Source organism: Clavelina lepadiformis, chromosome 2, assembly GCF_947623445.1.
Source record: "Clavelina lepadiformis chromosome 2, kaClaLepa1.1, whole genome shotgun sequence".
Lineage (NCBI taxonomy): Eukaryota > Metazoa > Chordata > Ascidiacea > Aplousobranchia > Clavelinidae > Clavelina > Clavelina lepadiformis.
Genome location: NC_135241.1, coordinates 19,433,341 through 19,444,541, shown reverse-complemented (window position 1 = coordinate 19,444,541; position 11,201 = coordinate 19,433,341). Strand labels below are relative to the sequence as shown.

The following is an 11,201-nucleotide window of genomic DNA, read 5'->3' as shown; positions in this document are numbered from 1 at the left end:
TAGCTGGCAAAGCAAAAAATTGCAAAATGATGTATGGTTGATGAGTGACAGGTTTTTGAAAAATGTCGCATTTTAATCGCATTTTAATGAAGTTAAAATGGTTAACAGAGTTATAAGCACCAACACAAAAAGGAAAAAGTTATCAACAATAAAAAAAGAAATAAGATAATACAGCATTGAAGATACACGAAAAGACTGTCAAAGTGAAAAAACATAGCACATTGACTTAAGACTTTAATCTATTCCTCTGTGCAGTTGGCGGTGATGACTGTGATGGTGTTTCGGCACGGTTGGCCTTCTTTTTGTAATGTAATGTTTTGTAATGGCCTTCTTTTTGTAATGAACAGTAGTGTCCATTCAACAACTGAAACATGATAAAGTAATGTACAATTCCAGTCAGACAACCCTATTAGGCTACTATGCGTCAGGTGTTTGCTGTAACTTACCCCAAGCCATATGTGATCAAATTTTTCAAAAACTTCCTAGCAAGAAAACAATCATACCGTTTAGGTAGCAAGTTGTTTTGTTCTTCTGTAAATGCTGATTTCAAACTCCAAGCAAAACATATCAAACTTGACTATGGATGATACTAGAAGACAAAGTCCAAAAAGTGGTAATTTTACTTTTGATATCAAAAATCTTGTTTCTCTGTAACTTTCGTCGAGGACAAAGTATTGAAACGTAACTTGCTGGAGTGAAAGGTCACCAGAATAGTGGTAGATAGCGCTCAAAAATTTCCAAGTATTGCCTTTCTGCGGGAATTAATTGGCTTTGTTACAACTTACGCCTGTTACAACTATAGCTTATATCCCCCCTACCTGTAGTTATTTACACAAACATTTATTTACTGTGCACCATCAGTCGGCTTGACCATAAGAAATTATGCTTTAAAAACATATTCCTCTTTTGCGATGAATCTCCGTCGTTGTTAAAATAAATAAATTTGAAATTTTGACCATCTGTTTTTGAAAATAATTCATTAACATAACTTACTAGTAATAACGTAACTTATACATACTTCGTTTGTCAGGTTTGCCGTTAGACACATGTTATCTGTCTCAGAATGTACTCTAACGTGTAACTGAAGCCCAACACAGGAAATAACTAGGCCTATAGCATATCCTCATCCTGAAACGTTGTCTTCAGAACTGGAGCATACAATCAATCAATCATGTTATTTTTCGTAAAAAAGCATGTGGAGACGAAAAATCAGCCAGTTGCTGCCAGCACGCGCCAACGAATAGGAAAATGTGGCAAAGCCGAAAATGCTTGAAATGGGCTCAAAATAATTAAGGAAATAATTAATAGCTGGTAACAACTAGCACGACCATTAAACCCATAATTAGTCAAATCCACTAAACATAAGTCGAAAAACAGCGAAATTAAACAGACGAGTCGGTGGTGTGTTCAAGCAACAGATGATTGCAAATCGCTTCAATGCTGTGCATGAGTGAAAGGGAAAAGAAAATCCACTGTAAAAGAATCCCCATTCCGGGCAGAAGCTTGGTTTCTGGCGGCCTTCTAAAGATCAATGCCTTTATGTATGAGCTTTGCCTTATATACCACTATGCGTCACTATAATACTTTTCTATAACGGAGGATATTTCTTCAACAAATTTTCGTCATCTTGTGATATATAGCCTAGCTGTTAACAAAGTGTTTGATCGTTGGTATTAACAATCCATCAACAGACTTAGCTACCAAATGATTAGGCTTTAATCCAGGGAATTATCGGTCACTGTGAGTTATTGCACACATAGGCTACACCAGTATGACAAACCAATAATTGCAACAAAAGAAAGCCGACTGTCAATTGCCGAATGATGCGTTCTTCGATGATCTTTCGAGCTTCGCGAGTTTCAAATACTTTTATTTGATTGCACTTCAAGCACAGGAACCTATATACAGCCTACTCCACCAAACAACGGTATGCTCCCGCATTCAACGTAAAATCATACAAAAAACTGTGACGTATTTGTGTGACATGCTGTTCACCATGAATTTTCGGGCCAACTAAACAATTCCAAATTATTATGATCTAATAATCCAGATATCCCAATACTGCAGGGGTTTGTTTTCTTAATGCACTTGATCCAATTTTTTTATACTTTAAAGCGCTTGAAAAATAGCTACCAGTGTAGTAAGCAAAACAAAGCTCAAGTTTCAAAAGTTCCTTTACTTTTTTTATTAGGTGTATTATTACAATTTTCATGTCATGTCCAGAAGCACAGCTCATTTTGAGCCGTTCCTTTTTCTTTCTTTTAATCATTTAGCAACGTTGCTCGTTTTCTTGCGTTGGTTGCTTATTCAGTTTCTTATTTGCTGTTCAAGTGGGTTACAGTACTTGATCACTTGCTATCTGCTGTAAAAGTCATGATCTGACAAAAATTCGTGTAATTTATCCTAAATTCATACAAATTCGAATAAATTCATACAAACTTTAATGAGTTCATTTAAATTCTTCTTACTTGATACAAGGCGTATAAATTCAAATACTTTCAACAAAGTTCTAAAAGTTAATATAACCTGAAATAGATTCCAATTAATTAATATATAGCCAAGCGTAATACTTAGAAGTTTAATTGTTTTTTTGTGTTTATGTGTATGAAGATACTCAGCATCATCAAGGAGTAGTTTGGAGTCAGAGCATTCAGTTGCTCAATAACACTTAAACAGTTTCGAGTTTAACTTGTGCACCATATGTTGATGACCCAAGTAGGCCCAAGCCCCAGAACGAATTTAATCGACTTCAACTCGAGAAACGTTTTCTCGTACGTAGGCTATAGAGTGGGCTATATGCGTACGTATCCTAACATTAGCCTATTGAGTTAGTTAGCTGCAGCCAAAAATCTTTTATTGATTTCAACTTTCCAGGAATCAGTTGGACTTATTTACTACTGCAGTTATCAAAGTATAAGTTATGCACCTTATAGGCATTAATACACAATGCTATATATAAGATACTGTTTAAGATATAAGATATATAGACTACAGACTATAGACTTAGACTCTTAGAGGGTCCAAAATTAATTTTATTTTTTGTGGAAAAGGTGCAGGCAGCAAAACGAACTTCTCAGAAACATCCTTTATCTTCCAACATATTTTGATTTAGTTTTTGAAAGAACAATAATTTTTCGGAATAGTGGTATTTCTTATTAATTCATTGTACGTTTGTAATGTACAATATCAGTATGTTCTCTATATATACCAAAGAGTGGAAAAATTCATATTTCAAAGACCATAGATATCTTGTACTGCTACATGTTACGCCATATACGTTTACAATTACACAATCTTATGGCTTTAAAAGGGAACTAGGCGAATGATGTTACATTGGTATACTAGCTACCTATAGTAAGCCCATACTCTTGCTTTAACGCGTAAGGTAAACTAGGAAATTTGTTAGTAGCAGAAACGCTCGATTTTTTAAGGATGCCACACTTTTCTTCCGTTGTCGCCATTTTTGTTGCTATCGCTTTAACTTTCGTTTTTTTCGCAAAGTAAGTAGCCTACTACGAGTTAAAGTAACCAAAATCGAAATATAAATACATCTATGACGACACTAGCAAAGGTTAAAACCAAAAGTATCACTAAATAGGACGGGGCACGAAGATATAAATGAGGATCACACCAAAGACTGGCGCATGATGCGGAATAACAAGTTGCAAGCCGTCCTTGATGGTAGACAAATCGACTATCGGAAGCACAACGCACTTGAGAAAAGGGACCTTATTAATTTGATTGAGTTAACTGGTGTTGTGAGCGAAGTAAGTAATTTAATAATATTTATCGTATTACAGTTTGAAAAATACAAGCTATGCAGAATGTTATAGGTAGACTATCTTGAAAGTTAACACTATAAATATAGCCTAACTTATGCAGTGCAATATACATAGCTTTTGGCATAGAAAGTAGCCTAACATGAGCACTGTATGAAAGTATTCACATTAAGCCTTTGTTACTTTCTTTATTGATTTTTATATTATCTTTCATCACACTACAACTTTGTAAAATTGCGCAAACCTTTTGGCGCCGTATAGCATAGGTATACTCTTACTAGGTTTGTATGGTGTCAATACCTTATTTCTCAGTCCACAATAGTAAACTGGAAAGAGCCTGTAATAAAAAAACCTGTAACAAAAGATTTACTACAGTTTATTCAAACATAGTTTAAATATAAGCATGGCCGAAACTATTGTCTTCGCATGACTTAACTCGGCAGTGACAAACCACAATAGAACACGTTAACACTTTGTACAGCTCACTGATGATACTTGCAATCGTACCGAAAGAAAATAGATGCAAACACCAGCTTAAACAATTACATTCCATTTCATTTCGCCATTCTACTGTGTTACATTTACCATCAATATTTCGGTCTTATTTAAGTATTCAAGTTCAATGTAGGCTGATTTGATTCGCCCACACCAGCTGACTTTTACTTGTGGCCTGTGGTTAAATTAATTTAACCAAAATATAAATAAGCAAATAAAGATATAAAAGTAAAGGGAATTAAGGCATAAAAATAAAATGATTAATTTTGCAATATTTGATTCACTGACAGGACGAATTGCAGGGTGTCACTGAAGTTACGTCAGGTATGTTTGAAAAGTATTTCAACACTGCAGAGGAAGCTGATAAAGCAATCGCGAACTCTAATGCGCTGTGGTTGATCCGGGTAAACGTTCTTTAATTATCGACTCTTCTTTACAATATTTACTGACTATCATTTCTCATGAAACAATATTTTTTTACTTCAACAAAATAATCGTTAATTGCATTTTCGTACGTTAGTATGTTTCGCAAGCGCTTCAAACTTCAAACTGTTTCAAACTTTTTGTGTACAATAAGATGTGTTGTTCATTGTTAGTTATGACTTATGAGTTATGACGTGTTGGTCATGTCTGTGATTTGCATGACACTGCTACTTACTCAAAAACGTGTCGGCCTATCCCACAGAGTTTGAACTTTTTTGCTATTGTTTGCTCAACTAATTTAGATTTGCAAAAAGCAAAAGTTCTCCATTAATAACAATGAATGGAAGAAATTGAGGAGACGTGTGGCTGCTGTTGGTGTTTACTCTGGACAAGTTCCTGTCGACTGCGATGAGGTAAAGATGTTTTTCAGTAGGTTGCAATTTGCAAATAATTTGTTTATACAGTTTTAAATTCTCGGTTTATTTCAAATAAATTGGTTTGTCATTTCAGAAACAAGGATCATATGTGATGTTACATAGTCGTCATTTTTCAAAAGCCAAAACGTTGAGTACGCCGGCCAAGTAAGAATATAGTTTATGTAGAAAAACTTCTTTTGTTTGCATTAGTTTGTATTAGCTTACAATACAAAACCTTAAACTTAATGGTAAAGTTGAACAAATTGTTTCAATGGTACACTGCATTGAATTAATGAATTAATGCATTAATAAATAATAATAAATAATAATAATAATAATAATGAATAAGTTGCATTAATAAATTGAATGAATGGTACACTGCACAAACACTTATAGCAAAAAACTTTTTTTAATAGTTTTGCTACTGCTTACCAGTGGGTGGTTGAAAACCTTGCAGCCCAAAGCACCGCCATTTATAGCTATAGTTGGCTGAATTCACACTGGTTGGACAAGAAAAATGACTACATGGTTCAAGCTGTTTACGTTTCTTCGGAAAAAAATTTTGTGCCAAACATTCTTCTTGCATCTTTGTCCGCTTGTTTCAAGCCAAAGTTGCGAATAGGGCGAATGACAATACAAGAAAACGATGACTGTTTTCAAAAGTCGTTGGGTTTCGTTGTTGATACTTCCAAGCCGTTCGTGCTCTTCATCACTGGAGGTAACAAAACTATCTTTGACGGGGCGATGTCGTTTAGCAATCTCAAAGCAAAATTACAAACTGTTGTGCAGTCGACAGCTGCCATGTCACGTACAGACCAACTTAGCGCAGAGAAAAAGGAAGCTTGGTTTTTCACGATGGTTCTTATCTTTATCTGTATGATAATGTTGCTTTTTAAACTAAAAACATCAATCAATTTCAATCATCAATCAATTCAATATCACCTTCAAATTATGGCTTACTTTCTTTTTGAACTGTTCCGTTCTGAACTTGACCAAAGGGATAATAATGCTGGCAATAACGAGGCAAACAATGATATAGCTAGACTTCTGGAAAGTGTACTAAAAACACGGTTAGAAAGTCAAGGTGCTCGGATATGGGAAACTGGTTCAAATGATAATATAAACGCATTAGGGTTTGATCAGAATCAATGTTCCATTTGCCGGGAAGCGTTTGAAGGAAATCAAACGCTTTGTAAGCTTGCGTGTGGCCACATATTTCATTGGAATTGGAATTGTATTTTAGGTTGGCTTAAACGCTTTAGAAATGATTGTCCACTTTGTCGTAAAATAATATTAAATCCTGACGATGAGTAATCTATTTCAGGTGAAGCCTGACGTCCTAAACTTCGATAATTGCGGTTAACGCATTTATATAAATCTAATGCGAAAAGTTTACAGAGATACTTTATGATCCATTTAGATCTACCATTTCCTCAGATATATGCCTGGTAAATATATATGCTATGATGTATGTATATAGTTAATTGGTTTTTGATATTCTTTCTGTTATTGTTTTTTCAGTATTAGTTTAATCAGTGCATTATAGCCGATAAAAATTACTTTTTATGTTTTGCGATGTGATCATTACTGCGTCGTAAGTTTGCAACAATATGATTTGACAAAAAGTAATTTCTGATAAATGTGCCTTACGGTGTCGACGTACGATGCATTTCATATCGTATAACTTATAAAGCAGGCTTGAACAATCTTTTTGCTCCAAACTTTCTTTCTGTATAGTGTTTATTTTGGTAGTAAGGTTTATACTATAAGAATCATTTAATTATTTTATTACAAGCGGCAAGTTTTGCTTTCTATTTTTAAGCCTTTAAAACAGAAAAGGTATTTTCCTAATATATAGGCCTATTTTCGCGGTCTTTTAAGGATGGAATATAAGCCAAAAAACGTGTCTTATATTAAAATCCTGATAGAAGACAACAAATTTGATTCCCAAGTTGAATCACTTACCTTTTAGGACAAAAAGAATATTTTAGAAAAAGTGAGTTAAGTCGTGTCATTTGCTAAATAAAACTCAAATCAATTGAAATGGAAATTGTTATGGGCAAGGATCATGAATGAGGTTGTTTCGCGGCGAGAAGACAACATAAATGTGCGCACAAAATCAAGAATATTGAGTGAAATGTCTGTGCTTAATGAAAGTAGGCTACCACATAAACTATAAGTTATCCAAAAAACAATAGGATATTAACGAGAGTAAAACAAACAACAGATGGCAAAGTACAATTTTTCCTACAAAAATACTGTGTTTTACCATAGCAATCCGTTTCAGTCAATCTTGCTGCTTATTTCATAATTCGTGAGATGCCTAAAATATTGCTACAGCTTAGGAATGGATTAAGCCTTATAATATCAAAAACATAGTATAGATAGACCAACTAACATAGACCTTACAAAAGATTAATAAAATAATGTTTATCCTTACAAAAAAGTCAACTGTGCTGAATTGAATCAGCAATTTCAATATTCAGAAGCAACTGACTTCCATCGTAACAAGTTGTTACAACTAACTTTATTTTGTTTCATTGTACATTACTTAGATGAATTGTGTTTAAACTGACTTCTTTTACGTTATACGGGCTTTGGCTTTCTTTCATTGTGTATGAAAAGAAGTTGTGTTGTTTCAATGAATACATACGACCAGCGAGTGCTGACTTGGTTGTCTAAAAAAAAACTTTGTAAATTGTGATGAGGTTTTGCTCATTGGGATATATCACCGTCAGCTTCTTAGAGATATTAATGAAAGCTTCTTGTCCAAGGTAAAAATAGCTTATACTTCCGTCTCTAGAGATCATATTCTTGGTTTTCAGCTTTTTTTACCGGACAGAAGTATCAATAAACGTTGCCTGCTTATTATGTAAAGTTAACACATTACCAACTGCTGTACAGTTATGAAAGGATTTATCTCAATTGCTAGTTCAAAAGTGTTTGTTAGACTTGCTTTTCTAATGCTTGTCGCAACAATATCCGGAACAAGGTAAGCAAATTTTTTTCTTTCACTTCCAAAACGATTAGAAACGACAAATGCAGAATATGGAGAAAACAACAATAATACTGTAATTTGGTAAGACGTTATTACTTGTAGCTTAAAAACTTGATCTGCTAGACAAATTTCAACATAAATTCAGAGGCAATCATAATTCACGAAATGCTGTAACCAGTTAAATTTGATTATCCTGATGTTAACTTGTTGTCCTTATATTCTGTCAGCATTAGGCTAGTTTGATTGAACAAAAATAGAGCACTTTTCTTAGCTAATCAGTTTAAAAAGACATTTACATATAGTTATATAGTGCATGTAAGTAATTAAGTATTATTCTGTACACGTTTGGCTCAAGCCAAAGCAAAGGAAAAGATTGCAGAGAATTGCGAAGTAGCAAAGGGCAGCAAGCTATTGCTGGTCATACAAAGATTAAGAACATCGAAATCAATGTGACACAGAAAAGGGAACTTATTAAAATGATTGAAACAACAGGAGCTATGAGCAAGGTAAGTTCCACAAAGAAATGAAATATAGAACAAAGTATAAAACCCTCTTTGACGTCTTATTTCCATTGCTTCTTCACTTTCTCAGCGAATTTCTAGCGCTTTAGAAAGGCACGTTTTTGTATTCAATATAAGTTGAAATCGATCTGTTGAAAGATGACACCACTTTATAAGAACGGAACTCATTTTATGGGGATGTAGATCTCCTATATGTCGGTATGATGCTGCACACAAGCGACACGCCCTTTTCTCAACTTTATCAAAACATGTTGCACAAAATCAAAAACTTAAGTAAATAATTATTTTAATAAGCCTTGTTATAATAAATTTTTCTCCGAGAAAAGCATCACCGTGAATTGCGCTATCAAGTGAAATCAAAAATCTCTCTGAATCACACTAAGTAAAACGTCAACGTGGGTATTGCTATTTTAGTTTCATATGAATTTGAAAAATAACTGATTTTGCTTGAAATGTTTTGTCATGCAACAATAACTTTTTCGATTGTTATCAAGCCAAATACGGTAACATTCAATTGCAGGCGCACGCAATTGCCTCCTTGTAAAAATGCGCAAAAAATGTAAGCTTGGGTTGTGAAAGCCTATTGGAAAGATGTATTTCCAGTTGCAATGTCGTAAAACAACCTCTTCACCCCTTTTAAACTCGGCCAATTTAATCTCTGATTCTTTTTGAAAATAGGCTGCTATAAAATCTTCTTTTAAAAGTTTTATTTTGATATTTGGTCACCATTGCAAGCATTTACATTTTTGCAACAAGACTTTTTTCTGTTACCTCAGAATTGCCATCTCCTGGAAATAGAACAGCTAAAAACCCTGATCGGGTAAGGTAAATTCATGTTTAGTCACTATATAACGTATTGTATAAGTACTGTAGCTCTAAGCACCTTCCTGGGATATTAGGAAAGTTTGAATTTTTGAGCTAAAGGTGTTTACAGCAATCGCTCAATGAAATTGTACTGGTTAAATCATAGGAAAAACTACGCCATTGAAGACGTCTATGTTACTGAAGAAGAGCGTGCCACATCCACCATTTTTAACACGTTCCTGACGACTCCTCTTGCGAAAAATGTCGGACATGGAGAACTGGTCATATATGAAAACACAGAATACTTTCGATACATGTTTCAAAAGAGATTGAGTAATGATACTCTGCTTACAATGGTTAAGTATAACAAAAAAATCTTCGAGAGCACAGCGCGTTTCAAAACGTCCACACCAAGACAACCGACAGCGACTCAAAAAGTTGAATCATTTACAAACCCTTGGAAAGCGCATTTAGTCAAGGCTCTCATTTGTGCAAAGATATTTTTCTTTGCATATCTTCCTGTCTGTTCAATACTCTTTGCACTTGTGTGGTATTGCTTACAGATTATGACGTTTTTCTGGGACTTTTTCTATGAAACAAGAATCGGACTGCTAAACGCTGAGAGCCACTGTAATAGGACCTCACAAGTTACCTTGAAAGCAACTCTAGAAGCAAATGGTGCCCAAATATGGGTAAATGAGCGAAACAAACACTTTGATGCCGCAGATTGTGAGCAAGACACTTGCGTTATTTGTTTGGACACAATTGAACTTGAGCAATCACTCTGCAAGCTCACTTGTAATCATTTGTTTCATTGTGATTGTATTTTGCGTTGTTTTAGTAAGTTTTACTCTCGCTGTCCGATATGTCGGCAACCAGCTCTAACACAGCTACACAAAAGCACAGATTAATAACTTAGTATTTTGCTTGTATATAATACTAAGTGTGTTATCAGTATATGACGATTCTGGAAATGCGTGGAATTATGTTAAGGAAAAGTTTTATGTCTAGGTTTAAGGCTATATTTAGCTAAATGCATAAAAGGTAATTTGCAATGGCATGTAGCTTGCAAATCGCAAGCAATCGCATTAGAATGATTAAATCAAACATGTTTATTTCTTCACATTTATTTCGATTTGAAATATAGCAGTTTTAATTGAACACATGCTAAAATTTTCTTGTGACGTCACCAATTGCAGCCTGCTGTTTTTGAGTAGCAACCTGCTGTTGGTGACATCATGTAGTTCCTGATTATAGTAATTCAAAGAGGCAGAATCGGGCTAAAGTGAAACCTAACTAAAAGATATAAAATGTGGCATGTATATACACTTCTAGATAATGGGTAGATAGGCGCTCCTCTACGGACTACTGCCTCGTCGTAGCAGAGGAGCTTGAGTGCCTCGATAAACTTTCGAGCTATTCTGGAGGAAACTTTGTTTCCAAAAGGATATCTGTCCAATGCCCACCAGTTCAGGTCGAAAGTAAGAAGTCAGACCAAAAATGGTCAAAAAGAAAAGTTATGATTACGCATTAGAATGTCAGTCATACCGCATTGTTCGTCGCGTGGGTTAAAAAAGACCGCGTTCAAGTTATACGCAAAGGGTGTCTTTCGAAAAGTAAGTGACATTCTCAATAACAATCCGTCCGGAAACGGAAACCTACCAATGCATTCGCTACGTGTTTGAGAAGGCGACTGGGAACAGCGCAGAGTACTTGTACTCTTGGTGATGTAGGCTATATTGTCTAGTTTTGTAGGTATTTCTTC

General features: G+C 34.8%; 2 protein-coding genes across 4 annotated transcripts; both read left to right on the top strand.

Annotated features, from left to right (window-relative positions):
• The first annotated feature begins 3,326 nt into the window (after window positions 1-3,326).
• LOC143446168 (uncharacterized) lies at window positions 3,327-6,917 on the top strand. Its single transcript, XM_076945689.1, has 6 exons — window positions 3,327-3,500; window positions 3,599-3,767; window positions 4,565-4,678; window positions 5,000-5,110; window positions 5,208-5,278; window positions 5,530-6,917. Exons 1-6 carry the CDS (start codon window positions 3,433-3,435, stop codon window positions 6,425-6,427), a joined length of 1,431 nt encoding a protein of 476 aa, XP_076801804.1. The 5' UTR covers window positions 3,327-3,432; the 3' UTR covers window positions 6,428-6,917.
• Window positions 6,918-7,800: 883 nt separating this feature from the next.
• On the top strand, window positions 7,801-10,547 carry LOC143446091 (uncharacterized). 3 transcript variants are annotated; one of them, XM_076945579.1, is made up of 4 exons: window positions 7,801-8,105; window positions 8,467-8,617; window positions 9,409-9,452; window positions 9,603-10,547. In XM_076945579.1, exons 1-4 carry the CDS (start codon window positions 8,020-8,022, stop codon window positions 10,345-10,347), a joined length of 1,026 nt encoding a protein of 341 aa, XP_076801694.1. In that variant the 5' UTR covers window positions 7,801-8,019; the 3' UTR covers window positions 10,348-10,547. The 3 variants fall into 3 exon arrangements, with proteins under 3 accessions (XP_076801694.1, XP_076801693.1, XP_076801695.1); XM_076945578.1 differs by having other exon boundaries at window positions 9,382-9,452; XM_076945580.1 differs by having other exon boundaries at window positions 9,409-9,457; window positions 9,603-9,736.
• Window positions 10,548-11,201: the final 654 nt, after the last annotated feature.

What these genes read in the sequence shown, in the direction of transcription:
- LOC143446091 (XM_076945578.1), top strand. Translation starts at nt 8,020, where the DNA reads ATGAAAGGATTTATCTCAATTGCTAGTTCAAAAGTGTTTGTTAGACTT. An exon ending in CAACAGGAGCTATGAGCAAG is followed by an intron (nt 8,618 to 9,381) that starts GTAAGTTCCACA and finishes TTTACATTTTTG; the next exon opens with CAACAAGACTTTTTTCTGTT. An exon ending in CAGCTAAAAACCCTGATCGG is followed by an intron (nt 9,453 to 9,602) that starts GTAAGGTAAATT and finishes GTTAAATCATAG; the next exon opens with GAAAAACTACGCCATTGAAG.
- LOC143446168 (XM_076945689.1), top strand. Translation starts at nt 3,433, where the DNA reads ATGCCACACTTTTCTTCCGTTGTCGCCATTTTTGTTGCTATCGCTTTA. An exon ending in ACTTTCGTTTTTTTCGCAAA is followed by an intron (nt 3,501 to 3,598) that starts GTAAGTAGCCTA and finishes ATCACTAAATAG; the next exon opens with GACGGGGCACGAAGATATAA. An exon ending in ACGTTGAGTACGCCGGCCAA is followed by an intron (nt 5,279 to 5,529) that starts GTAAGAATATAG and finishes TTTTTTTAATAG; the next exon opens with TTTTGCTACTGCTTACCAGT.